The 27,041-nt window shown below is 40.1% G+C and overlaps 1 protein-coding gene across 2 annotated transcripts in view; it reads right to left on the reverse strand.

The window, feature by feature from the left end:
• Positions 1 to 27,041, reverse strand: part of runx2a (RUNX family transcription factor 2a) — a 174,051-nt gene that overhangs the window by 10,119 nt on the left and 136,891 nt on the right. The window contains exon 6 of one of the 2 annotated variants that reach the window (XM_059981625.1): positions 19,639 to 19,803. The exons of the other annotated variant lie outside the window; for it this stretch is intronic. Within the exon in view, the coding sequence (XP_059837608.1) occupies positions 19,639 to 19,803 (165 nt within the window). The remainder of the gene's footprint in view (positions 1 to 19,638; positions 19,804 to 27,041) is intronic. 2 annotated transcript variants of the gene reach the window in all.

Here is a 27,041-nt window from a genome sequence, read left to right on the forward strand (position 1 = left end):
GGAGGTGCCCTGGAATTCTTAACACCTTTCCCTAAACCAGGGCTTCCCAACTGTGGTAAACTATGTACACCTGTCTGGACACGCCCCTCAGCTGACGGCTCCTGTGGCTCCTCCCACAGACCCCGGTATAAAGGCGATTGGGGCACTGCTCCTCCCTCAGTCTTTGACATGGTCGGGCTCCCCTTCTCGCTGTTAATAAAAGCCTATCGTTCACTTCCAGTCTCCTAGCGTTATTGATGGTGCATCACCAACCTAGTGTCCACGGACCCCTCAGTTAACATTAGGGGTCCATGGCATAAAGAGGTTGGGATACCGTGCCCTGAACTCTGCCACAAGTGACAAACTAACTGCAATTGTAACTAATGTTACAATTCCCCATATGAATGCTGCACATTACCTCCACTCCCCCATTTAAGATGTCCCTAAAAGCCATCTCCTTGACCTATCTCTGAGTCACTTCTGCCAATATGTCTAATTTTTTATAATTTTGCTTGGTTATTTTATCCATGAGGTACCTTGGAACATCTCATTACATTGAAGATGTTACATACACAGAAAGATAGCTGACTTTGCATAACTAGTATTGAAATTGTTCTGGGCCAGACAGCTGACTTAAAATTCACAGGATGTACTTCTATTGAGATGCTGTAAAATCAGTCATGTAAGGAAAACTTTAATCAAGATTATTATGTCACACTGTAAAATGATTAGCAGATACATCAATATTAAAAAAATACTTTTGCAGTCGTTTTAAAATTCGTTCTTCAAAGAGCCATGTGTTCAAGAAGCCCACACAAGTTGTACCAAGCACTCACATGATCAGTATATTACTGCCCAGGACCTGTTTCTCAGATATATTCTCTGAAATGCTTCCAGTGAGTGCGTGAGTTGGGACTCCTTCAGAGGGAATAGAATGAATCGGAAAGGCATATGGAAACGTTTTCATTGAACTGTTTCCATGAAATTTTTAATGAGCCAAAGCCCTTAGATGTGGTTCAATGCCTTAAATTAGCAAAATAATAATGACAAATCCTCTTTCCCTTTCAATCCATATTCTGCTTTAAAAAAATTAAAAGGGTCTAATTGCTTGTATTTCAAACACAGAAAGACATTAAAACAAAACCTTTCTCCTAAAAATAGCAACAGTGTTTTCTTCGTATTTCATTCCAAATCAATAGTCTTTCACCTAGCCAGATCGTCTCCTGGAGGCACATAATGTAATTTTTCATCTGTATGCAGGTGAGAGAGTTCAAAACGTAACGATATGGCTGGCCAATCAAAACTGCTGTTATAAATTATTCATTTTGCCAAAACTGATCTGAAATGCCCCCAGAGCACAACCCAATGTTAGAGAATGTCTTACAGAGGTGGAATTACAAATGATCCAAAATAATGCATTCTATCAGAGAATGATTCTATTCAGATCAATATATTTGCTTACTCAAATTTCTTTGCATTTACATTTTGGAGGAGCTGAGGACAATTTTAAGGAACAAATTCAAAGGGAACGAGTGGCTGGTTTCCTAGTAAAATGATAAGTAAGCTGTTCTAACTTGTAAGTTCCCACACTTGCGTTTGGGCATTCATCAATTTGACATTCCAACATGTCAAGGGATTGGAGAGTTTTATTGAAGTTCATTGTCTTTCCTTTCTGTTAGACCATAAGACATATGAGTAGAATTGGGTCATTTGGCCCTTTGGCTCTGCTCCACCATTCCATCATGGCTGATCTATTGTCCCTCTCAACCTGATTCTCCTGCCTTCTCCTCATAATTTTTGACACCTTACTAATCGTGCCCGTCAAATGCTGCTTTAAATTGCATTTAAATGGCCAATGGCTTAGCCATCACAGCCATCCATGGCAATTAATACAACGAATCACCTTCCTCTGGCTAAAGGAATTCTTTTTCATCTCTGTTTGAAATGGACCTCCCTCTATTCTGAGGCTGTTCCCTCTGCTCCCCACTACAGGAAACATCCTCTCCAATTCCACTCTACTTAGGCCTCTGAATATTTTACGTCTCAATGAGACTACCCACCCCTGCAATTCTTCTTCTGTTGGTCATTTGAGGAGTAATACTGACACAGAAAGATGTTCAAAAAGCCCACTTCACACTTGTCTGATCTGGAGGTCGAGATTTTAATGGTGGAGAAAAGCGAATGGGAGAAAATGAAATACATTCCCTGTCAGCAGTGGCCGAGCTAATTACCTCAGAAAGCCTTGGGTTTTGTTTGCAGAAAAAGCAAAGTCAAATTGCAGCTAAATTTCTACCAGTTCCTTTAAAAGGACTGACTAATTTTACAATGTTGTCCTTCTTGATTACTACAATTATTTTGAAGTCTTAAAGTCAGAATAATGTTACCATATGTGAAAGGAAAATGTGCTGATATGATTTCCTTATTACTTTATATAGTTAGTTAAAAGCACACACACACTTCTGACTTCAAAGTATCCCCCTCAGCTTTCCTTGTCTGCAGCAGGGAGGGCAATCAGTTCTACAGCATGTGAAAGGAAGCTGAGCCACTCACGGGGTAGACAGTCCCAAGTATTAATAAATCATTAATCCATGAAGGCGGTGGGGGGACATTTCGAGAAACGCCAGGTTAAACATTCATTTTATCTATTAAATGTATAAACAAGTTTTTTTGGCCTAAAAAAGAATCATCAGCCCTACTAAAATGGGTTTGGTTATTCAGCAGACTGTGTGTTGCCTGTTGACTGGATTTTGATTTCTCACTTGCAACCAAATGCTGATTGCCACCACTCCTATCTTTAAGAAATATTTAAATCTATTTGTGTGTGGCCTTCTGATCCACTCAAATGGGTTAAGTAGAGCAGCCGGGATACAGATTGAAGGGCTACCTTCTGAATTGCTGGGAGGGTTCTCAGTAGAAGCAAACAGTTGTAAAATGAAGAGCAATGCTGGGGGAAACTCAGCGGGTCAGGCAGCATCAATGGACAGGAGTAAACAGTTGATGTTTTCGACAAAGACCCATCATCAGGATTGGAAAGGAAGAGGGAGGAAGTTGAGAGGGGGAGGGGAGTACAAGCTGGTGGGTGAGAGGTGAAGCCAGGTAAAGAAGAAGATAAGTGGGTGGGGGAGGGGAGATGAAGGGAGAAGCTGGGAGGTGATAGGTGGAAAAGGTAAAGGGCTAAAGAAGAAGGAATCTGATTGGAGAAGACAGTGAACTATGGGAGAAAGGGAAGGAGAAGGTATACCAGAGGAGTGGTGGGTAGGTTTTCTTTAGCGTGTCGCACCAGACAGTCAGCCATTCTTGTCCGGCGCGCGGTGTCAGGATTGGTCTCCTTTCGGATTAACTGGGTCACGATATGAATGTTCCTGACTGAACCCTTGTATTTTCAATGAGGCCAAGTGGCTAGCTCAGCACTCAACCCAGCACAGATGTGAAGCGTGCCCAGGGTTGGCCCAACTTGGATTTGAACTCAGGAGCCTTCACTCCGGAGTCCGGCGCTGATGCCAGTGTGCCACCAGCTGGCCGGTGGGTAGGTAAGGAGAAGAGAAAAGGTAAGAGGGGTGCTAGAATGGGAATATAAACAAAGAGAAGGGGAGAAGTTACTGGAAGTTAAAGAAACCGATGTTCGTACTGACTGGCTGGAGGCTACCCAGATGGAGTTTGAGGTGTTGCTCCTGCACGCTGAATTTGGCCTTATCTTGGCAACAGAGGAAGCCTTAGACCAACATGTCAGAATGGGAATGGGAGATCGCATTGAAATGGGTAGCCAATGGGAAAGCCTGACTTTTGTTATGGACAGATCGAAGATGCTCAAATACTACTATTGTGGGACCCAAAATGATGGACCATAACCATCCAGTAACCTTCAATGATGTTTAGATCCTCCAGTTTGCTAAATTACTTAATGAAATCCAGGCTAGGCCAGAAGGGATTGGAGCACAGCAATAATAACTCCCTTCCTGGCCATTATCCAGTCTGGGCAATAGGGTCACTGGCAGAGGATTGGGAGCAAGACAACTACCCACCATCAGAAAAATAAAACTCCAGAAATTTTTATTTGTGATTCTAATACAGAATTAGTTGACTAAAAGAATGTAAAGCAATAACACTGTCAACAGCCTTGAGTATTTTAATTTCCTCTTTGCATTACATTTTTAATAGGATTTATTAAAACGAGTGTTTGTAAATGCCATTATAGATTCTTTACAACCAACATTGGATTAAAATATCAAGTTTGAATTCTGTGAATAAATCAGATCATTGTTAATCTTGAAACGTATCATAGCTTTTTATCTGACAAACAGTTATGCACCAGTGGATACTTCAATTAACTTGGAAAATTGCTGAATTCTTGGCAGATCAGTAGTTAATGCAAACAATTTTTTACTTTGAAAGCTGCGTGTCCATGCTTTTCTCTCCTTAACAAACACCCTCAGAAATCTGGACAAACATTAATCTTGTTCCATTTCAGTGTTTTAAGTATTCAGAAGACATTTAGTTCAAGAAGTCGCTACCTACTAGAATTCATATTAATGGTCTTGTCAGGTGACATTAAATAAAAACAAAGAGATGATGCAAGTTTAATGATTACCTTCAGCCTTTATTTCAGACAATAAGAGAAAGCATAATAAAGACTGTCTGGTTAGGACTTAAATAGATTTTACGGGAGGAGCAAATATTGCATGATTTTCATTGTTCTTAACCCTTAGCTCAGCTTTCTCTGATGGATGCCTATAGGTAAGAATAATGTTTATAAAATGTATCCAAGCAGACAATTAAAACTATTTCTCCGTTTAAAATAAAATAACAATTAACGTGTTGGCGATATATCCTCCTTTCATTGGGGTGAGGCGAGGGGGGGGGGGGGGGGGGCACTGGATTCCTGTCTATAAAAGGGATCCTGTAATATCCAGAGGAAGAAAATAAGAAAATACCACAAGTGTTAGGCTTTCCTGACCAATTTCCAGTTGAAATAGGTAATGCCCACCGTCTCTGACAACTGGAGTATTGGTGTATGCTGAAGTAATGCTCTGGTTGGTCCAATGGATTTTGTCTTAAAATTAATACTCTACCATGGATAATATTGGGACAATATTTGCCAATGAGCTCTGTATATGGGAACTTGAAAGGACAAGGAAGTTACAGAATTTTTTTTATCAATATTATGGCACAGATGTAAGATGTAGCCATTGGGTATATCTAAAGCAGAGGTTGATAGATTCTTAATTGGTAAAGGTATTAAAGGTCATGGGGAGAAGGTCGGAGAAAGGAATAGAGAAAGAAAATAAATCAGCTATGAATGAATGGCAGAGCAGACCCGATGAACTAAATGGCCTAATTCACCTCCTATGTCTCACTGCTTTATGAATGAAAAATAGTTACTTATCTTTTTTATGTTAAACCACACACTTGTTTATGCAAACAAACTTTTTGTCTTGGCCTTAACCGGGTTTAGATGTGCATTTTTGTACTTTGCCAATGGAAAAATAAGTTGTGAATTTGCCTAGGGTTTTTTTTTGGTGGAATATGAAGAGAGTTTGGTGGAACAGCTGCTCACCTTCCATTTTGGCATGATGCAATCTTTGAAACTCAATACTGAATCAACAGTTTCAGGCAACTTGCATTCTCTGTATGGATCAGAAATGGCCTGTCCTGCTGCAAGGTTATCCAACAGTAATACTAGCTCAAATTTTATCTCTGCACTGACTTAGCCTGATATCTTGGGTGTTTCCAACATTCCCCTGTTCCTTGCAACAGCTTTGACAGGTCCCCCTGTAGTTTTCTCTCTAACTGTTCTTATGTATCTGTAAACCACATACCTTCATTCCTCCATAGCAACCCTAGCCCCATCCTATCAGAGATACCCATACTTGGTTGCATCCATCCCTCCCCCACACTTCCTGCAACTTGAAGAAACTTCCTGTTTCTTTCCTCACTTTTTAGTCCTGATGAAGAATCTTTGACCTGAAAATCCAAGCAACACACAAAAAAGGCTGAAGAAACTATTCAGGCTAGGCAGCATCTGTGGAAAAAAGAACATTTCAGGCCGATAACCTTTGGCAGTTTAGAGGCTACCCAGACGGAATATAAGGTGTTGTTTCTCCAACCTGAGTGTGTCCTCATTGCAACAGTAAAGGAGCCCATGGATTGACATATCAGAATGGGAACGGAAAGTGGGAACTTCCTCTACTGTCGCAATGAGGCCACACTCAGGTTGGAGGGACAACACCTTATTTTCCATCTGGGTAGCCTCCAACCTGATGGCGTGAACATCGATTTCTCGAACTTCTGGTAATGCCCCCCCACCCTCTCCTTCACCAGTTCCCATCCCCTTGCCCCTCTCTCATGATATCTCCTTGTCTGCCCATCACCTCTCTCTGGTGCTCCTCCCCCTTTTTCTTTCTTCCATGGCCTTCTGTCCTCTCCTATCAGACTTCCCATTTCTCCAGCCCTGTATCTCTTTCACTAATAAACTTCTCAGTTCTTTACTTCATCCTCCCCCCTCCTAGTTTCACATTGTGTTTCTCTCTCCCCTTCCTCATCTTTTAAATCTACTCCTCATCTTTATTTTCTCCAGTCCTGCCGAAGGTTTTTGGCCTGAAACATGGACTGTACTTTCTTCCATAGATGCTGTCTGGCCTGCTGAATTCCTTCAGCATTTTGTGTGCGTTATGTGGTAGGTAACATTCCTTTTACATAGGTACCAGGCAACAGAGATTTCTTGATATTTCCTTGGTACTTAATAAGTTTGCCATCATCAATTTCCTGTGGAAATGTGGGGGGTGTTGTGGTTGGAGGTGAGTCACCATTAACTTGCAGCTTAACTGAACCAGCCATGTAAATCTTTGGTTAAAGGCTGGGTTGTCCTGCTGTGAGTAACTCAACTCCTGACAATCCCAAGCCTTTCTACAGGCGCATGGTGGAATATTCTCATATTGGAACATGGTGACCTGCAGTCCCCTCCAAGTCACACCATCCTGTCTCAGAGATACTCCTCTAAAAGACGTTTTGAATAAGTGCATGGATAAAGGGATTTAGGAAGATACAGGAAGAGTGAACTTGCTTGGTAGGCATCACGGTTAGCATAAATCTGTTGGGCAGAGGGCCCTGCTTCCTTGACAAATTACTCTATAATACTGTTCCTTCAATGGTACTGTGCCTAAATCTTGGAACTTCCCACCTAACAGCTTCAGAATTGTTGTACCTTCTGAAGTATGACAACAGTACTTGTGAAATATGGCTCATTACTACCTTCTCAGGTGCAGTTGGGGATAGGAAATAAGCACTGGTCTTGACAGTATTAGAAATTGTGCTGGAAATTAATTAAATAAAATGTAATATAAACTTTGTGCCACTGTGTGTCTTTCCATGTGTGAAGGACAGGGCACGTGGCGATGACTGGAGCACTGAGTGTGTGTCACTGTGTGTCGCCATACAGAAAAAATATAGCTGGCATCCTGTACTCTCAATCCTGAGTTATACGTGTTCCAATTTTCGGTTAAAGCAAAATAAAACTTTTTGCTTTGTGGTACATTAAAAACGTTATTCCTGGCTGCCTTTAGTCCAGGTGTACTCTACAAAGAAAAATGGATTGTGGGAATAAAACCGGGCTGACTCATATTGTACCTGAGGATGTTGCTTTATATAGAAGCTATATTCTGGGATTATGATAAAGAACATTTAAACTACCTGAAGGCAAATTAAATGTTGATGCAATAAATGCTGCAACAACATATGTCTCCTGTATGTTGTTACTTATTAACATATTATGCAAAGTTATGCAGCCCTTAATTAACTAATGATTATGTCTCAATGAAGCTGGCACTATGCCAGTGATATTTCCTCACACTTAAACACCACCACACAAAAACAAATATTTTACCTGGGGCTGGAAGAATAAAGTAGAAAATATAAACTAACATTAAATCAAACTATTATATACAGCTTATTTCTGTAATAAATTTAAAATGATGAGAAGAGAATTATGAATATCTGAAGTTCCGATCTCTTGTCTCTTTAATTGCTGAAGGTTAGATTGCTGTCTTCACTCTACTATGCTATATACAATCAGTGGCCTGATTGTTAGGTGCCTTACGTTCATGGTCTTCTGCTGCTGTAGCCCATCTGCTTTAAGGTTTAATGTGATGTACATTGAAAGATGGTCTTCTGCACACCACTGTTGTATCATGTGGTTATTTGAGTTACTGTCACCTTCCTGTCAGCTTGAACCAGTCCAGTCATTCTCCTCCGACTTCTCTCAGAAACAAAGTGTTTCCACCAACAGACCCGCTCTATTCTCTATGGAGACTGTTGAGCGTGAAAATCCCAAGGGATCAGCAGTTCCTGAGATTCTCAACCCAGCTCATCTGGAACTAGCAATCATTCCACGGTCAAAGTCCCATTCCTTCCCCCATTCTGATGTTTGATCTGAACCACAACTGAAAAGCTTGAGAATATATGCAAGCTCTTATACATTGAGTTGCTGCCACATGATTGGTTCATTAGATATTTGCATTAATGAGCAGGTGTACCTAATAAACTGGCAGACACATATGTTTATTTCGCTCATCTTTGTTTCTTTCAGTTTTTTCCCAGCAGTGTTGTTTTAGATCATAGTTTCTAGATGCTTTGTGTATTTGGGATTTCTGTGGACCACTATTCCTTCCCTGTTGTTGAGTGCCATCGACTCATGGCGACCCTGTGGATACGGATGCTATGTCCATAGGGTTTTTGCAGCAACATACGGATATAGATTCCCAGGACTTTCTTCTGCACAGATTCTGCAGCTGCCCAGGTGGGGACCCGGACGGATTCGAACTCAGAACCATCCACCTCGAAATCCAGTGCTGATGACACTACACCACTGGCCAGCCCAACTAATTCCTTCTCTACTAATCTGTAAATACGTGTCAAGTAAACTGACACTGACTTCTGTAATATTCCCATCAAATGGATTATGATTTTATCCGGGATAAAACAGCGGACTTCACAATTGTTCAAGTGGACCTATTTTAATTCTAGAAGAGACTTGAGACACCCAATAGGAGGCCTATTGAAGATTCAAATCAAAATGCTGCATATCTGATTTTAAGATATTACTGAGTCAAACAAATTAAATCTGTTCTAAATATAACATGACTTTCACATGCAACAGCTGTAGTGGGTTAATTTTTCTCTCATCTGCTTTAATTTCAATAAGAAATATGTAAAAATGCTTTTCGTCTCATACTCCAAATCAATTCTATCAACAAATTCAGTTTGGATCGGTTCATCCTATCCCATGTGTTGAAATTGACTGAATTATAATCAAAGGATTAATCTCTTTGCAAAAGCAAAGGTTGTTATTTTGTTGCAATGAAAAATATTCTCCCGTTAAAAGAATGTTTATTTGTTTTTTTTCCATAGCAATGGACAATATTTTTATAGAAAATGTGATAAAAATCTGTCAGATATTTTCATTGGCTTGAAGATGTGTCATGTTTATGCACAGAACATCCTGTCAGCTGAACCTTTCCAATCAAATCCAATCAATAAACTAAATACACAAAATCAGTTCTGACAAAAGGTCATAGACCTTAAATTTTAGGAAAAATATAACTGTCAATTGTTGTTCCAAGTAGAGAGATGTCAGTAGTATGTGTTTTGCAGTGATTTCTGATATGGCACTTTGATAGTAATAGCTTCTGAAACCATTTCTCAGATAAACTACATCCAAGATATATTTAGTTTTAATTTGTTGATTTGAAGCTTTTCAAAGTGAGGCTTATTTGGGTGCCTAACCTAGAAATTCTCACATTGTTTCAATGCTTTTCAGGGAATGAATATAACAGAGTCACTTCCCACAACCACCATCCTGAACTGAGAACAGACGACCCACCTTAAGATTTTTCACGTGTCCTACTCTAAAGAACTTAAGAATTAGTTGCTCACATCTGTTTGTCATCTGGATTTCTGCATGTGAACTGTGTTAAGACAGAACTGGCTAAGAAAGTTAACTACTTGATCTCATAGGTTTGCCTTTGCCACCCTAGAACAGGTGATTCAGAGGGGCTCAAAGTCGACTTTCTTCTCTGTAGCAGGGCTTTGAATATAGGCAAACATCTTTGTTTCTCCCTATCTCAGGAGACGGACAACTCAAATATGCCACTGTGTTCTGAATTATGATTTCAAGTCCACTTTCTGTGGGTTCACTCCTTAGTAGAGACCTTTTTTGTTCCAGTAATATTCTCTTTTTCTTCATTGTCAGAATATGTTCTGATTCATAATTTTATTAAGAAGTTTCACCTCAAGGGCTGATGCCTATAGTAATTCAACCAATGTAATTTTGTTTTAGATAGAAAGATCAGCCAGTTATGGAATATCCACCAACCCTGCCTGTTCCCAACCTTGCTTACTTGAATCAACGCCCCATCTTCCACTCCTATCAGATTCCATCATCTGCAGCCCTTTAATGCCTTCACCTATTGTCTCTCAGCCTCTGTCGCTACTTCCAGTCTTTCATCCTCCATGTGTCTATCACACCTCCTCACCTGGATATACCTATCAATTTCTGGCTCTTGACCAGCCACTTCCCTCCAACTTTTTGTATACATAGGTTTACCCCCCTTCTATCGTTCAGTACAGATGATGGACTTCAAATCGAAACATTGAATGTCCAACTCCTTCCGTTGTTGCTGCCCGATCCACTGAATTCCTCCAGTATGTTTTTAGTGTTATGTTATAGAATAAGTCTGAGTGCGTAAAATAAGAGAATTTGAATGCTTCCCTAATCCCATTCCTGTACTCATTCTAGTTCTCAGAATCTCCAGTCAGCTCAATACTACGAATAAACTTACAAAAGAGTCCCCAGATGTCCTTCTTTCAGTTACAGGAACACAACTCCGTGTGAATACAAGTCGCAGTTGTTTCAGAGTTGGAATGGAAATTAAAAAATTAAAGTTAATCTACTGAGAAACAGGCTTATTTAGTAAGAAGTTTGCCACTTGTCTGAAGGAGTTTTGTGAATCATAAATTGCAGAGAAATGCAATAAGTATATCATAAATTGCAGAGGTTGTTCTGCTGTTTTCTGCATGTTGATTATTATAAAAAGGCTGTGCAATATGTTATTCGTTTAGTCCTATTCTATAAGCTTACTATATTCGTCAAGCAGCTGAGTTCCTTCAATATGTTGAACAGCAGGTGATTTGTGTAATATGTTACCTAGGGGAAAAATAATTGCTTTGCAGGAACTACTTCATAAACAAGGAAAAATACAGTTGCAAGCAGAAAATAGTTTAGATTTTCAATGTCTGTTCCCTTGGAGAAAAGTAAATCCAACATGGTCATATACGAATTAACCATTACACTGCCAGCAACTCATAGAACTTTAATCTCAGTAAACTGAGTATTTTCTGGATGAAAAAAAAAGGCAGCTGTTGCTGACTTAGAAAAGAGAAAACAGTAAAGAGGACCAAGAGAGATATAGAATGATTAGAAGGGTAATTAAAGAAACAAGAAGTAACGTGAAGAGGGTGTATGTTGTCGCAGGAAAGCAGCAACCATCATCAAGGCCCCCCACCACCCAGGTCATGCATTCTTCTCACTACTGCCATCTGGAAGAAAGTACAGGAGTCTCAGGACTCACACCACCGTGACTTGGAACAGTTATTATCCCTCAACCATCAGGCTCTTTGAACCAGAGGGGATAACTTCACTCACCCCATCACTGAAATATTCCCACAACCTATAGATTCACTTCCAAAGACTCTTCATCGTATGTTCTTGATATTTATTGATTATTTATTTATTTGTACTTGCACAGTTTGTTGTCTTTTGCCCACTTGTTGTCCACACTGTTGGTGCAGTCATTCATTGATTCTATTATGGTTATTGGATTTATTGAGTATGCTTGCAAGAAAATGAATCAGGATTGTATATGGTGACATATATGTATTTTGATAATAAATTTATTTTGAACTTTGAAATAGCTGGAAGAGCAAGATTAAGGAGAATCCGAAAGCATTTTATAAGCATGCCTCACTACAGGAAGAATGTGGAACCATAGAAAGGATGCAGAGGAGATTTACTAGGATGTTGCCTGGATTGGAGAGCATTCCTTAAGAGAATAGGTTGAGTGAACTCTGCCTTTTCTCCTTGGAGCGACGGAAGATGAGAGGTGACCTGATAGAAGTGTATAAGATGATGAGAGGCTTTGATCATGTGGATAGTCAGAGGCTTTTTCTGCTGAGGACTGAAGTGGCTAGCACGAGAGGGCACAGTTTTAATGTGCTTGGAAGTAGTACAGAGGAGATGTCAGTGGTAAGGTTTTTTTATGCCGAGAGTGGTGAGTGCATGGAGTGGGCTGCCAGTGATGGTGGTGGAGAAGGATACGATAGGGTCTTTTAAGAGACTCCTGGATAGTACTTGAAACTTAGAAAAATAGAGAGCTATGGGTAACGCTAGGTAATTTCTAAGGTAAGGACATGATTGGCACAGCATTGTGGGCCGAAGGGCCTGTATTGTGCTGGAGGTTTTCTATGTTTCTATGAGAGAGTAGCCAGGGTATAAGAGGATCCAATAAAGAACCAAAGAAGCAACCTCAATCTGGATGTAGATGAGATCTTAAATTAATATTCTCATTTGTATCGACCAAGTGGAAGGAAATTGTAATTAGAGAACTCTTTGAGGAGGAGGTTGGAGGTAGAATTCTAAAATAAATTACCACCAACAAAGGAATTATGAATTATCCTTGTGGGCTGAAAGATGAATGAATCCCCACAGCCTGCTAAGATATATCCCAGGCTGCTATGGAAAGCAAGGAAGGAGATCACAGGGGCTCTGGCAGAAAGTTTCAGATCTTCTTTGGCCACAGAAGAGGTACAAATGAATGGAGTTCAACAAATGAGCTACCTTTATTGGAGGAAGACAGCAGGGATAAGTTGCCGCGTCGAAAAATAGTAAGAAAGAAATTATTGAAAAAAAATTATAAGGTACAAAATTAATTTGCACTGGAGAGTTGGGGATTAACCCTGGACAGTCAGCATAACTTTGTACAGTTCTTTTTTTTTTGGTGGGGGGGCATGGAGGTTACTAAGTGTCAATGGGGATAGTGTGGTTTCTGTTACGTGGATTTTAGTTGGCTCTTTAACAAGGTCCTGCATGGGAGATGGTAAAATCCCATGGGATTCAAGGTGTGAAGTTGCCATGGTGGTAAGAGGTCAAGAGCTAGTTTTCCAACAGGTTCTATACATTAAAAATCTGATGTGAGTATGAATTGTAAGTTTGCAGATTACATAGAGATTGGTGATATCATGGTTAGCAAAGAGTTTAGTCTTTGGCTACAGAATGCTATTGATTGGTTGGGAAGGTGGGTAGAGAAATGCAGATGGAATTGAATCATCAGAAATGTGAGATGATGTATTTTGGGAGGACAAATAAGGATAAGGATAATGAAATTCCGAACTCTAGGAAGTTCTGAGGGACAGACGGACTTTGGAGGACATGCCCAAGGATCTCAGAAAGCAGCTCCACAGGCAGATAGCACGATTGAGATGACTTGCTCCATTAGCAAGGGGCACAGAATGTGAGAGTGGGAACTTATGATGCATATTAGTTAGCCCAAAGCTGGAATATTGTGTTCATTTCTGGTCACAACGCTACAGGAAGGATCAGATTGCAATGGAGTTGTGGTTGGGGAGAGGATGTCCAATGTGTTAGAAAGAGACTAACCCAGATATTGCCTAGGATAGTTCCTTTCATTTATGAAAACAGATTGGATAAGGAGACTTTGAATAAGCCAGATTTGTTTTTGATTGGAGCAGAGAATGGTGAAGGGGCTCAGGATTAAGGTATACAAGATTATCAGGTACACTGATAGGCTAATAAATGGGAAACATTTCCCCTTACTTATAAACAGACGGCATAATTTTAAGATGGGGTAGGAGATTGCGAGGGAATTTGAGGACGCATTGTCTTTCTGCCCGGAGGGTGATTGAAATCTTGCTGCTCAGCCAGAAGTGCTGGTGGTGGAGGCAGAGGCTCTTCCAGCATAAATAAAATGGAGCACGTGAAATGTCATGCTATTAAAGGCTATAGTCTGAGTGCTGGGAAATTAATTTATTATAAATAAATACCTGTTGGTTGGCATGGAGAGAGTGAGCTGAAGCTATATATCTGAGCTGTATATCTCTATGATTCTTAAAGACATTTAGGGTAAAATTTGAAATCTTAAATAGTACCTACTGCTTTATTACAACTTACAACTTTTGTGTCAGATTAATCCAAACTCCTCAATTCCTACACACACCCTCAGCTCACCCACAAAGACACTTGTTGCTTCCCTAAAGTTAAATTCTTGCCTATTTCCCTTCACCCAAACAGTCCTTGTTCATTTGAGAACCTTTCCATTGTGTTGGTTCTGATGATTCAGTTGTGGGTAACCCAATCCCATCTTCATTCACTAAGCCCATGTCCACATTAAGCTTGAAGTATTGAAAAATAATCAGGAAGTAACTTTTTGCTTCTCAGCTCGGGATGACTTTAAATATTATTTGAACCATGATCTTGAAATTCTATACTAAAGGGCAGAGATTCATTGATGTTCTTTGTAGCCCTGCATCTCCTAAATTCGCATATGTCATGCATTTTCTTTTGTCACCAGGCAGTGAGCAGAAGTCATAAAGACAAAAGATTCTGCAGATGCTGTAAATTTAGAGAAACACGCACAAATGCTGGAGGAACTCAGAAAGAGCCGAAGTTTCAGGCTGAGACCCTTCATCAGGACCGAAAGTAAGGAGGCAGAAATTAGAATAAGGTGAGGGAGGAGAAGGAGAAAGTGGGGCGGGGGGCAGGGTTACAAATTACTGGAGGTTGGAGAAATCAATGTTTATGCCATCAGGTTGGTGGCTACCCAGGTGGAATATGAGATGTTGCTCTTCCAGCCTGAGTTTGGCCTCATCTTGGCAACAGAGGAGACTGTGGACAGGAATGTCAGAATGCGAGTGGAAAACTGAACAGGAAGCTAATGACATGAACATTGGTTTCTCTAAGTCCTGGTCATTTCTGCCCCTCACTCCCTACTCATTCTCGTCCTCCTTGTCACCTGCTTCTCCTGGCTCCTGGTCCCTTCCTTTCCAGAGCTGATGAAGCGTCTCTTCCTAAAACGTCAACTATTGAGCAAACAGTGTTCAATGTTATGTAACAGCACATTGCATAGTTGTGAGTGACGTGCAACTGAAATTCTGCAGGTGTCATAGAAATCTTTTAACTGCGCCAGTTAATTCAAAGAATTTTGCAGAACACACACCTTTCTAGGAATAGCAAAGCAATTACTAGCCCCAAAAGGTAACAAAGGCTGAACTGAACATTGCCTGAAAGTGGGTGCAAGGATCACTTCATCTGAATAACTTTTTGAGCAAATGTAAACAGCATATATAACATGTGAATTCTATGCCTTTATATAGCTGACACTAAGAAGGACAGATTGGTTATTGGGGGTGAAGCATTCCAGCATGAGTTCCTCTTCAGTTCAGCCACTTCATCACTGCTCTGCCCTCCGCCATGGAGATAATTCACTTATGAATCCATGGGCTCAGCATAATTCACTGTTTCTCAGATCATGAAGGAATCTGTGTCTGAAGGGAGTAGAACTTAATGCATTTAGGTATGTGATAGTTTGTCTGAGTGCCAGATAATGACAGCACCAACCATGGATTATCTAACCACTTGCCTCTGACATTCTGACTTTATCTTTGCTGAGTACAAGTCACACAACTGTTAACAGAAAAAATCTCTTCCACAATGTTGCTCCTAGAGTAGGTTAGAGACCAGGTATTCTGTAGCGAGTGAATTATTTCCTGATTCCCTAAATTTCTTCTTGGGAGTGCATCTCTGCAATTCTCAACTCCAGAGAGCTGTGGAGGTACTTGAAGTATCTACAATGGCGATAGACAAATTTCTGGAAGTTTTGAGGCTTGAAATAGATTGATCATGATCATATTGAATGGTGAGCAGGTTCAAGGAGGCTCATGACCTACTCCTTCTCTTATTCACCTGTTCTTCCATTGAAGAGTCATACGTTAAGTGAATGCTGGAATACTAACAATTTGCTTTAATGTGTTCCATCTCAATAACATTCAAGACTACTAAACGGTAAATATTCACTTACAAGGGAGTAGTATGGGAGTTTCATTAATGTCTAAGGTGAGTGCTGTGTAGAGTTAGTCACTTACTGGAACTAGAATTGGAACTGGTTTATTACTGTCACATTTACAGTAAAACCATGTTTTGCACACTGTTCACACAGATCAATTCTTTAGATATTGCACTGAGACAGTTCAAGGTAAAACAGTAATAGAATACAGAATAGAGACACAATCTAACAGCGTGAATATTAATTTCTCTAACTTCTAGTAACCAGTCCCTCCTCGCCACCGCCTCCATAATTCCTTATCCTTGTGGCGCCATTAGCCCTCCTCTTTCCCTCCCCCTGCCTTCGCAACCTGCCCACCACCTTCACCTTCTTCCCTCTAGTTGCTCACTTCCTTCACTTTATTCCATTGTCTCCTGTCCTCTCCTATCAGATTCCTTCATCTTCAGCCCTTTGCCTTCCCCACCAATCAGCTCCCAGCTTCTCACATTATTCTCCTCCCTCCTGCCTTTCCCCCTCACTGGGTTTCACCTATTGCCAGCCGGTTTCTGTTACCCCACACTCCTCTAATTCTTTTAATTCTGGCGTCTGACACCTTCCTTTCCAATCTTGACGAAGGGTCTTGGACTGAAGCGTCGACTGTTCGTTGCCCTCCATACATGCCGCCTGACCCACTGTGCCCCTGCAGAACACAGAATAAAGTGCTTCTGCTGCAGAAGAAATGCTATGTTGATAGACAGTGCAAGATCATAATGAGGTGGACGGAGGTCAAGCCAACATATGAAGGTATTTTCTTGCACATCATTATCTTGTATACAAATACTTTTGCTAAACAACAGACCAGTTAGCTCTCAAAAAGCCAAAAAACTCCCTATTTGGATGTAAAATCAACAATCAGAAGCATATATTCTGATTTTTCCCCCCTAGATACTGCCTGGCCTCCTAGGTATTTCTGGCACTTCCTATTTAATCCTATTCATTGTCTCCACATATTTAATTCTATTTATTGTCTACACCTACCAATACTTATCAGCATTGGCAATGTCAGTAAGGTCATCTAGGGTCATTGCAATGAGGTCCGATAATATTGTGCCAAAACAAAATAACTTGCTGATTTTTTAAATTCCTGTTTTGACCATTATTAACAACAACTTCCATTTCTGAAGGGGTTTCAATGCAGGAGATAGGATCAAAATGTTCCGCAGGACCACAGAAAGATTTAAACTGGTATCATTATGAAGATACTGCTTAACAGTAAAGCTTAGCCAAAAAGACAAGTTTTAACAAAATCAGTGGAAAGGGATGTGGAGGGAATTAGAGCTGATGGCCTAAACAAATACAGATGTATTTGTCAATGGTGGGGTGAAATTGAAAGGGAACATACTGTACATAGGGCTGAAATTGAAAACATGAGAAATTCTGCAGATGTTGGAAATCCAAAGTAACACGTACAAAATGTTGGAGGAACTCAGCAAGTCAGGCAGCATCTTTGGAAATGAATAAACTTTCAGCCTTTTGGGCTGAGAACCTTCTTCAGGATGAGAAAGGAAGACGGCAGAATAAAAAGGTATGGGGAGGGGAAGTAGGATAGCTAGAAGGTTATAGATGACGCTGGGTGGGTAGGACAAGCAAAAGAACTGGAGAGGAAAGAATCTGGTAGGAGGGAAGAATGAACTATATGATTAAGGGAAGGAGGAGATGACCCAGGGGCAGGTAATAGGCAGGTGAGAAGAAGTGGGGAGGGGGAGGGAAACACAAAATCGATCTTCATGCCATCAGGCTGGAGGCTACGTAGAAGGAATATAAGATGTTGCTTCTCCACTCTGAGGATGGCCTCATCGTGGCACAAGAGGAAACCATGGAGCAACATGCTGGAATGGGAATGGGAATAGGAATTAAAACTTTCGGAGGGCTGGTAGGCTGCAGGAACTGAGAACTAATGAAGAGAAAATGTTTCAGATAGAAGGGAGATAATTTTGAAAACTGAAACATTGGTAGGCAGTGCTCAGACACGTAAGATTAGTTCAGGGAAAGAAATGGTGAATATAGATTTGAATGCAAGGTGGGAAATGGAAGACAGCTAGAAAAACATTAGAGCAACTAAGACAAAAATGTGCAAGATGAAATGAAATAATACAGCAACAAACACAAATTTTAAAATCACGCAACTTGAAAAAAAGGAGAATATTAATGTTTTGCACATAATCAACTGCTTTTGACACTTATTGCTCTTAGCTATAATTGGCCTGTGAAGTATTTTTGTATTTTCATAAGTCTTCGATACTGTTACGCAGTAGGATAATTACTGCTGCAAGTTTACCCAGAATCACAAAATAGCTTCATGGAAAATATCCTTTTATGTTTTCTATTAATCCTCTCAGGTTTTATTTGGTAAACACTTTGGAAGTAAATACTTTGCAGGGAATCAAACTAGGTATCATTCTGAGGGATTTCTAAGCTCCAAATCTCCTGACCTTCAGTGTGAGCAGTTTTGGGCATCTTTTTCTAGAGATGATATGCTGGTATTGGAGAGGATCCAGAGAAGGTTAACAAGAATGAAAGGATTAACATATAAGGAGTATTTGATGGCTCTGGGCCTGTACTCAATGAAGTCTAGAAGAATGAGGGCGATCTCATTGAAAACTATTGAATATTGTAAGGCCTAGATATGGTGGATGTGGAGAGGATGTTTCCTATAGTGGGGGAGTCTCGTTCCAGAGGGCACATCCTCAGAATAGATGAACTTCCTTTTAGAAGAGAGATGAGGAGAAATTTCTTTAGCCAGAGGGTGGTGAATCTGTGGAATTCATTGCCATAGATGGCTGTGGAGGCCAGGTCATTGGGTGTATTTAAAATGGACATTGACAGGTTCCTGATTAGTAAAGGCATCAGAGGTTATGGGGAGAAAGCAGCAGGAAAATTGGTTTCAGAGAGATAAAAGATCAGCCATGATGGAATGGCAGAGTAGATTCAATGGGCTGAATGGCCTAATTTTGCTCCTATGTCTTATGTTTATCTGTGTGGAGTGTGCATGTTCTCTTTGTTACCTCATGGGTTTCCTGGGGTGTTCTGATTTCCTCTTACATCCTAAAAATATACAACCTGGTAGGTTAATTGACCTCTAGTGTGAGGTAGGTTGTAGAATCTGTGGAAAAAGAGGGGAATGTAGAAAGAATAAAAATGTGTGATGGTCAGTGTGAACACAGTGGACTATATGGCCTGTTTCTGTGCTGTAGGATGCTGTTTCCAAAACTGCATATTGTTTAATTGCAGCCATTCAGATAAGGGAGCTACTACAACCATCATTTCAATAAAATATATTACTTCCAGAAGCAAACTCTATTTGACAGTAAGAACAGAAAATGAAAACAAGTAATACCAATTATCAAACACAAATTCAAATAAAGTAGCGATGCTTTCTTTCTGTAAGCAAATTTATCAAAGATCTTTTACCCATTAATTCTTACCCTCTCCCTCTCCCACCACCTTCAGAAGTTTAAATACGTAGGAGGTTTGCTCCTGAGATTGTGTCTACCTGAAAGTCGTCTTGGCACATCAGCAGTGATTGCAGGAAGCCCTGTGGCACGGGTGGAGGAAAGAGGAGTTGTGGAATGAATGGAAGGTGATGTAATCTGACTCAGATAAGGTGGATAGGACTGATCGTATGACCATGGCGGTGACGACTGGGCCTGCCTGGAGTCTGCAAACAGAGCAATCAGTCAATCATTCCTTTCGCTCCTTTGAACTTGCTAAAATAAAGCCTAGTTACTTCTGTCCACATCGAAATCTGTCAAACACCACTTCCCATCCTTAAAAAATTGAAGCTAAATATACATTAAAATAGGTAAGCAGGACATTAAACAATAACTTTTATCTGTTCCTCTCAATACTCCAACGCTCAGGCACATTTCTTTGGCTGATCCTCAGAATTAACTAAAAATATTGGATATATTCTGCACATGTGGAATTTTTACTTTTGAAAAATATCCTGGTTGCATTCAAATTCAGGCTGTAATTGTCAGACACTCTAACTACAAGTTGAAGATATAACAGCAACTTGCACCCTGAGGTAATACAATATACCAAAAGAGAATTGTTGAATAGAATTTGTCGTGTAATTTCTTGATTCTATAATAAGAAAAACGGCCTTTTTAGCTTAATTCAGATTACAAGAATTAATTTTATCTTTGTTTGATGAGGGAATAAATGAGCAAATTTAGAAGTTTTGTTACAGTGGAGAAACTTCAGAAAAAACAAGTTCAAGGAAGCTGGGATTTGTTTTTATTCATGAGTCAGAACTATAAAACCACTGGTTGAATCTTCATAGTGTAGCGGTTAGCACAATGCAATTACAGCCCAGGGCGTTCATGAGTTTGGGGTTCAATTTCAGTGCAGTTCTGTAAGGAGTCTCTGTATGTCTTCCCCATGGAATGCGTGGGTTTCCCCTGGGTGCTCGGGTTTCCTCCCACAGTCCAAAGACGTGCTGGATAGATTAACTGCTCATTGTAAATTGTCCGGTTAGGGTTAATCGACCTTAGGCAGTCGCTGGGGCGACATGACTTGAGCTGGAAGGGCCTACTCCACACGGTATAACTAAATAAATAAATGTTGTCATCTAGCTTCCCCTTTCCCGTTTAATCTATCGCCGTAAAGTATTCACAAAAGGCTTTCAACAATGGACAGGAACTTAATATATTAAACAGGACCCAAAGTATGATAGCAATAATCTCTGAATATTAGGGTCATAAAACAAAATGAATTATTAACTGTAAATAATATTCTTAGTGGTAGTCAGTACCAAGTCATCCAGTCACCAAATAAATCATAGATTTCAACTGAAACTTATAACTCCATCTGCTGATTAACTCAGTATTTACTATCAATGAAAGAAAGTTATCATCTTCTTTAGAGTGTCATAGAGTTCTCAGAAGTTAAAGGTTAATTTGAATACTGCTGTGAATGACACAGGAAAAATTGTCAGTGGAGCATTGTAAAATATACTTTTCAGTTTGTTTTCCTAATTATCAAATTATTGGAGGAAGACCTGGGGGGAGAAAAGGCTGTTTAACAGGGTTAGCACGTTGCAAGTGGGAGGTCTTACGATGAGACTTTTAAGACAACATTCATCTAGAATTGGCAGTGCTCATGAATCTCAAACTGAAATGTGAATAATTCTATATTGGGCAGAATATCAGGCCAATTTCTTTATTTTGTTCTGCGTTCTGAATGGCTTTCAGTAGGTAGATTCAAAGCTGTGCAATGTGTGGCCCTGTCTTCAATATGCCACCAGCCAGTTTATATGCAGAAGACTTTCCTTGCATCATCGGGAGCTTATACTATTCAAACATTTAGAAAGAGAACTATTAAAAAGTCTGCAGTGACCCATAGAGTACTGACAGCTGACTATGCCCAAGTATGCCAATGCATATTTTGCTTGGAGCTTATGTTATGAAGAATATCTCCTGGTTACAAAAGAGACACTGAGAAGAATGCCCCTGGTATTCAACTACTGAATAGAGGACATGGTTTGGCATAGTACGATTACACTGCAATGTTAAGAAATAACAATTTGGTTGTTAATGTAGCCACAATCAAAAGTCTGGTATCGGTGGCGAACAGAGGTGATTGAGACATTATTATTTCACTTATAAATGAGCCATGCTTAGAGATTGGACTCAAAAGCTACCTCTCACAACTAAAGGAGTGGAAACTTAAAAATATTACTGCACCCCTTTTACTTTCCAAACCAGAAGTCAGATCTTTATTTGCAGTTACACTGAATTGCCACCATCAACTCTGCCTGGTGTGGGAGGTAAGTTATGAGGAGAAATATTTTGCTGGATGCTAGCCATCTGATGCAGCTACCTCACTTTCCCATCGTAGTGATGATGGGTGCACATTGGAATGCAGATGCTGGAAAGCATCAAACAATACACGAGGGGAAACTTCTTCACTCAGAGGGTCGTGAGAGTGTGGAACGGGCTGCCAGCACAAGTGGTGCATGCGAGAAGTTTGGATAAGTAACTGGATGGTAGGGCTGTGGTCCCAGTGCAGGTCAATTGGAATAGGCAGTCTAAATGGTTTCAGCATGGACCAGATGGGACACGGGCCCATTTCTGTGCTGTACTTCTCTATGACTCTATCATACATTGCCCATTATTTATGCCAGTACAAAATATGATTAGGTTTGGAAAGAGCAGTGTGTGAGCAGAAGTGAGAAGCAAAGGATTTGTAACCTTTGAAGAGATGTTCTGGCTGGTACACTCAGTTCAAGGGTGAGTGAAATATTCTTACAGTGGAAACATAAAGTACTAGAAATACTCACTAGGTCAGGCATCTGATGAATCTCTGGAATTTTCTACCCAGAGACTGGCAATGGCAGGGCCATGGCAGGTATTCACAGAACAATTTTATCGAAAGATCAGGGAATTGAGGGTTACTGGGAATTGGCATAGAACCAGTGAGGCCTGTGGCTGATCAGTAATGATGATGTTGAATGACAGGGCAGGTTTGAGAGGCCACGTAGCCTACTGCGGTTTCTATTTTCTTATGTACCTGTGCGAAAAATTTGTTAACATTTTGAATTAGTGACTTTTCGTCAGAGCAAGGAAGAGTCTGAAATCAGGGATGTTTTAGGTTGTAGAAATGGGAGCGGATTAGGCCCGTTACATCACAGGTGAAGCCTTCCCGAACACTGAGCACACCTACATGAAACATTGCTGTAGGAAAGCAGCACCCATCATCAGAGATCCTCACTCCACAAGGCATGCTCTCTTCTCACTGCTGCCATCAGGTAGAAGGTACAAGAGCCTCAGGACTCACACCACAAGGTTCAGGAACAGTTGTTACCCCTGAGACATCAGGCTCTTGAACAAAAGGGGATAACTACACTCACTTGCCCAACCACTGAGATGTACTCACAACCAAAAATCTCACTTAAAGGTCTCTTTATCTAGTTATTTCATGTTCTCGTTATTTACTTATATTTGCATTTGCACATTTTGTTGTCATCTGCACTCTGGTTGATCTTTATAGTTACTATTCTATAGGTTTGATGAGTATACCAGCAGAAAAATGAATCTCAGGGTTGCATGTGGTGTATCTGATAATAAAATTTACTTTGAACTTTGAGATGATATGTCTGTGAAGAGGTGGAGACCAGGAAGGACAAATACAAGTGCTGCCAGCTGGAGAGCAGAATGAAGACTATTTAATTGAAACTGATCCTGCCTGAAGGAAGTGTAAACGAAAGATAAAGACAGAAAAGAGAAAATGAAGTGCTGGGACTGTGAGGAACAAACCACTGCAGTGGCAGGAAATCTTAAATGAAAAAAAATTGAAAAGGTCTTTTAGGTGAGGCAGCATTTGTGAAGAGAGAAATCACCAGTGAATATTACAGGTTGATGGTCTTACATCGGAATAAGCCAAATCTGGAAAGGCTGTGTATCTGAAATTGTTGAGTTCAGTGGTGAGTTAGAAGATGAGACAATGTCCAAGGAGCTTACATTGGGCTTCTCTGCTACAGTGCAAGAACCAAAGACTAAGAACAATTGTGGGAGTGGATGGAGAAATAAGATGACAGGCTTCTGGAATCAAAGGTAACTACTTTTTGAATGTACTTGGCACCTTAGCAATTTTAGCGGTTTATCGGTTGTCATCATTCTACCAGATGAGTCATGTTGTGCTGTATGAGGCAGTGTAAATGTTACTCTCTTTACCTTTTCCAATAAACAAACCAGAAGTGCACGACGACCATGACTTTGCTTACTGGTCAATGTCAGCCTGGAGCCTTGGAGCAGGCAACACGCTCAGCAATCACTGGAATTGTGTTGCTGGAAGAAACATCAGAATATTTGCCCATGCCTTCAGAAAATACTTAATTTTTAAAAGGTAGCATTTTATCATTAAGTCTGCAAACCTGCAGCAAAATAGTAGGTAGATATCTATTGGATGATATGCGGGTGTGAGACAATTCAGTCTAAACAAACAGGATCTTTACTGTGCACAATCTCATAACAGGTAAAACAATTCCTTATCACTTCAGCTGAAGGAAGCTGACAGAATAGTGTCCTACCCTTCTTTACAAATAACACCTTGTATCATTGTATAATTGTGCATCCGCTAAAGACAATGGGTATAAAATTCTAGGCACTAGGGTGCTACTTAATCCTGTTATGCACTAATGTAAGCGGGATCTCTCCTTCTCTCACCTAATTTCATCTGCCCATTTGTCACCATTCCCCTCTCACCTGGTTCCACCTATCACTTACTAACCCCTGTCCCACCCCTTCTTCTCACATTCTGTGTACTGGCTATCCTCCCTCTACATTCTCAGACCTGATGCGAAGACTTGACTCGAAATGGCAATCATCCTTTTGCCTTCTCATCTGCTGCTTGATCCACTGGGTTCTTCCGGCAATTCATTTTTTCATCCCGATTCCAACACCTTCATGTCCATGTATTGTTTTGTTTATTTGTTAACTTCTTGTTGGCCTTTTAGATGCTGCCAACTTTCATTGCTCAGCCTTATTGGACTGAATGGAATGCTAGGCCATTTCTTGGGAAGTTGAGTGTTTTGGTCTGAAGATATACTTGGGCCAAATGGTAAATGTCATTCTCCCAAGGACATCAGTAGTTACAGGATTTCCATAAATAGTATTGGGTTTTTTTTATTGCAGATTTATTTAAATGCTTCCTTTTAATGGTTGGATTGAGTTGTTCTCTGATCTTGGTAACTTACTTGCAAACGTTTCAGCACCACGTGAAGAGACATCGTCAATTGATTGTGGTGTGTCCTCCGAATGCTTGTCCTTTATATACTTTTCAATCAGCTGATTGGCCATCATTTTGGAAACTCAGTGGTGATATGGGGAAGAAATCCCTGTATCACTGATCATTGACTGTGTGGCAAACTTCGTGCATTGTGGTCTGGAATATTGCCCGCATCAGCTCATAAATAGGATTGAGGTTAATACCAACAACTTCAAAGATCAGAAATTTGCAGCTTACATTTAAATTCCTGAATCACTGTGTTTGAATCTGATGAACACTTCCTACTGCAGGATACTACATTGATAATGTGACAACTATGCTGCAGTACTCGACTGTTAATGAAGGTATTCAGACACTTGAATCTAATATTGGATTGAAATATGTGAGTGGTATATCATGACACCTATCAATGAGCAGCACCAGCTTACAAAGTTTAGGCAATTTTTGAGCCTCTGCTCTAGATAGGGACCTTTCTTAACCCTGCTCAGCTGAAAGAACACATTCAGTAGCAGGAAAGAACATCACATCAATACTATTTTTTAAAGGCTTATCAACTACAAGGAAGTTTGGTCTTGTTTATTTGCTACTGAATATTGCCATGATACCATAATTTTTTGGTGCTTAAAGGATCACTGAAATCTCTTGTGTGTGATGTTAAAGGACAGACTTGTACGTTAAATACAGGAAATGGCAATATGGAAAAAATGTGTTATGATCTGGAAGTAAAAGTTAAGAAGGAACTTCAAATTTTCAGCTTACATGCTAAAGTTGCTAGTTTCTTTCCTGATGGTAATTATTATCTAAATAACTCTAAGTAAAAACATACTTTTGTCTAATGCTGCACTGTAATGTAGAAAATACATATTTCTGATGTTAATGTTTTACTAGGTGAGTAATCTGATATTATCGTTTTGTTCAAGGTACTTAAGTGTAACCCAAGCCAGAGCTGATGTTTTTCTTTAATGAGTTTCATTGTTTAAGTTTCAGTCTAGGTCAGAGTCAGAATCAGGTTTATTATCACTGTTTTATATGATGTGAAATATGCTGTTTTGCAACAGCAATAGAATGCAATGATATAAAATGACCACAAATTACAAAATAAGTAGATAATATAACGAAGGAATAATGAGTTAATGTTCATGGGTTGATGGACTGTCAGGATAGCTGTTGGCGGAGGGAAAGCAGTTGCTTTTTAATCACTGAGTGTGGGTCTTCAGACTCCTTGTCTTCTTCCCTGATGGCAATAAGAAGAGTCCATGCCCTAGTTGGTAAGGGTCCCTATGGATTAGATGCCAGCTTCTGGAAGCACCTCTCAAGAATGTCCTCAGTAGCATTGATTCCCACCTGCTGCTGACTACTATAAGAACATTTGGAAAGGTATAAATATTCAAGTTGGAACCCAATGGTATTTGAATTGAACTGAACTGCATTTAAATTATTTTCTGTAAATTGTGTAATGAAGGAAGCAAATTATAATTAACATCTCGGCATGCCCAATCCTGACAGATCTCAGACAGACTAGCTGGTGCAGTTGGCGTCTCTGTATTGTATTGTGCAAGAAACAAATGGCTGTCAGCCCTAACTTAAATGTCAATTATGTCAATAAGCAGTCACACATTAGGGCTTAATAACTTTGCACTTACATGCCCTGCGGAAAATGAATTTATATGCAAGTGGAATACCTCTATTAATCACAAGATGCTGGTAAAAAAATGTATCCAAAATGAATATCATCTGGGTTGGTGCTGTGTATGATGTCATGATTTCCCTCTGTCTCTTTGCTGTGAGAGTGTCACATTCCATCCATTTTGCTCTGGAGCCACTTTATTGTGCTAAGTCTCTGGCGCGGTCCTTATGACTCAGACATAAGAATGCTCCTGACTGAGCTGTAACTAACATATATGCAAAGTGTGCAACAAGATAGGACATGCCGTGTCAGACATAATAAATGCGTTCTGAATGCATTCCTTACGGCAACTCTCATTAAATCTGTTTAATCAAGGAGAAGATCGAGAATATGTTGGTCACTAAATCGATTTGGGGGTGGTGGAGGATGAGCCCATCATTAATAAAGGAGTGAATGAAAATGGATATAATTGAAACCTTATCTGAAGAGCAGTCTAGATTTTTCAAACTTACCCAAAGAAGGCTTCAACGTCCAGTTAA

Source organism: Hypanus sabinus, chromosome 10 (genome assembly GCF_030144855.1).
Source record: "Hypanus sabinus isolate sHypSab1 chromosome 10, sHypSab1.hap1, whole genome shotgun sequence".
Lineage (NCBI taxonomy): Eukaryota > Metazoa > Chordata > Chondrichthyes > Myliobatiformes > Dasyatidae > Hypanus > Hypanus sabinus.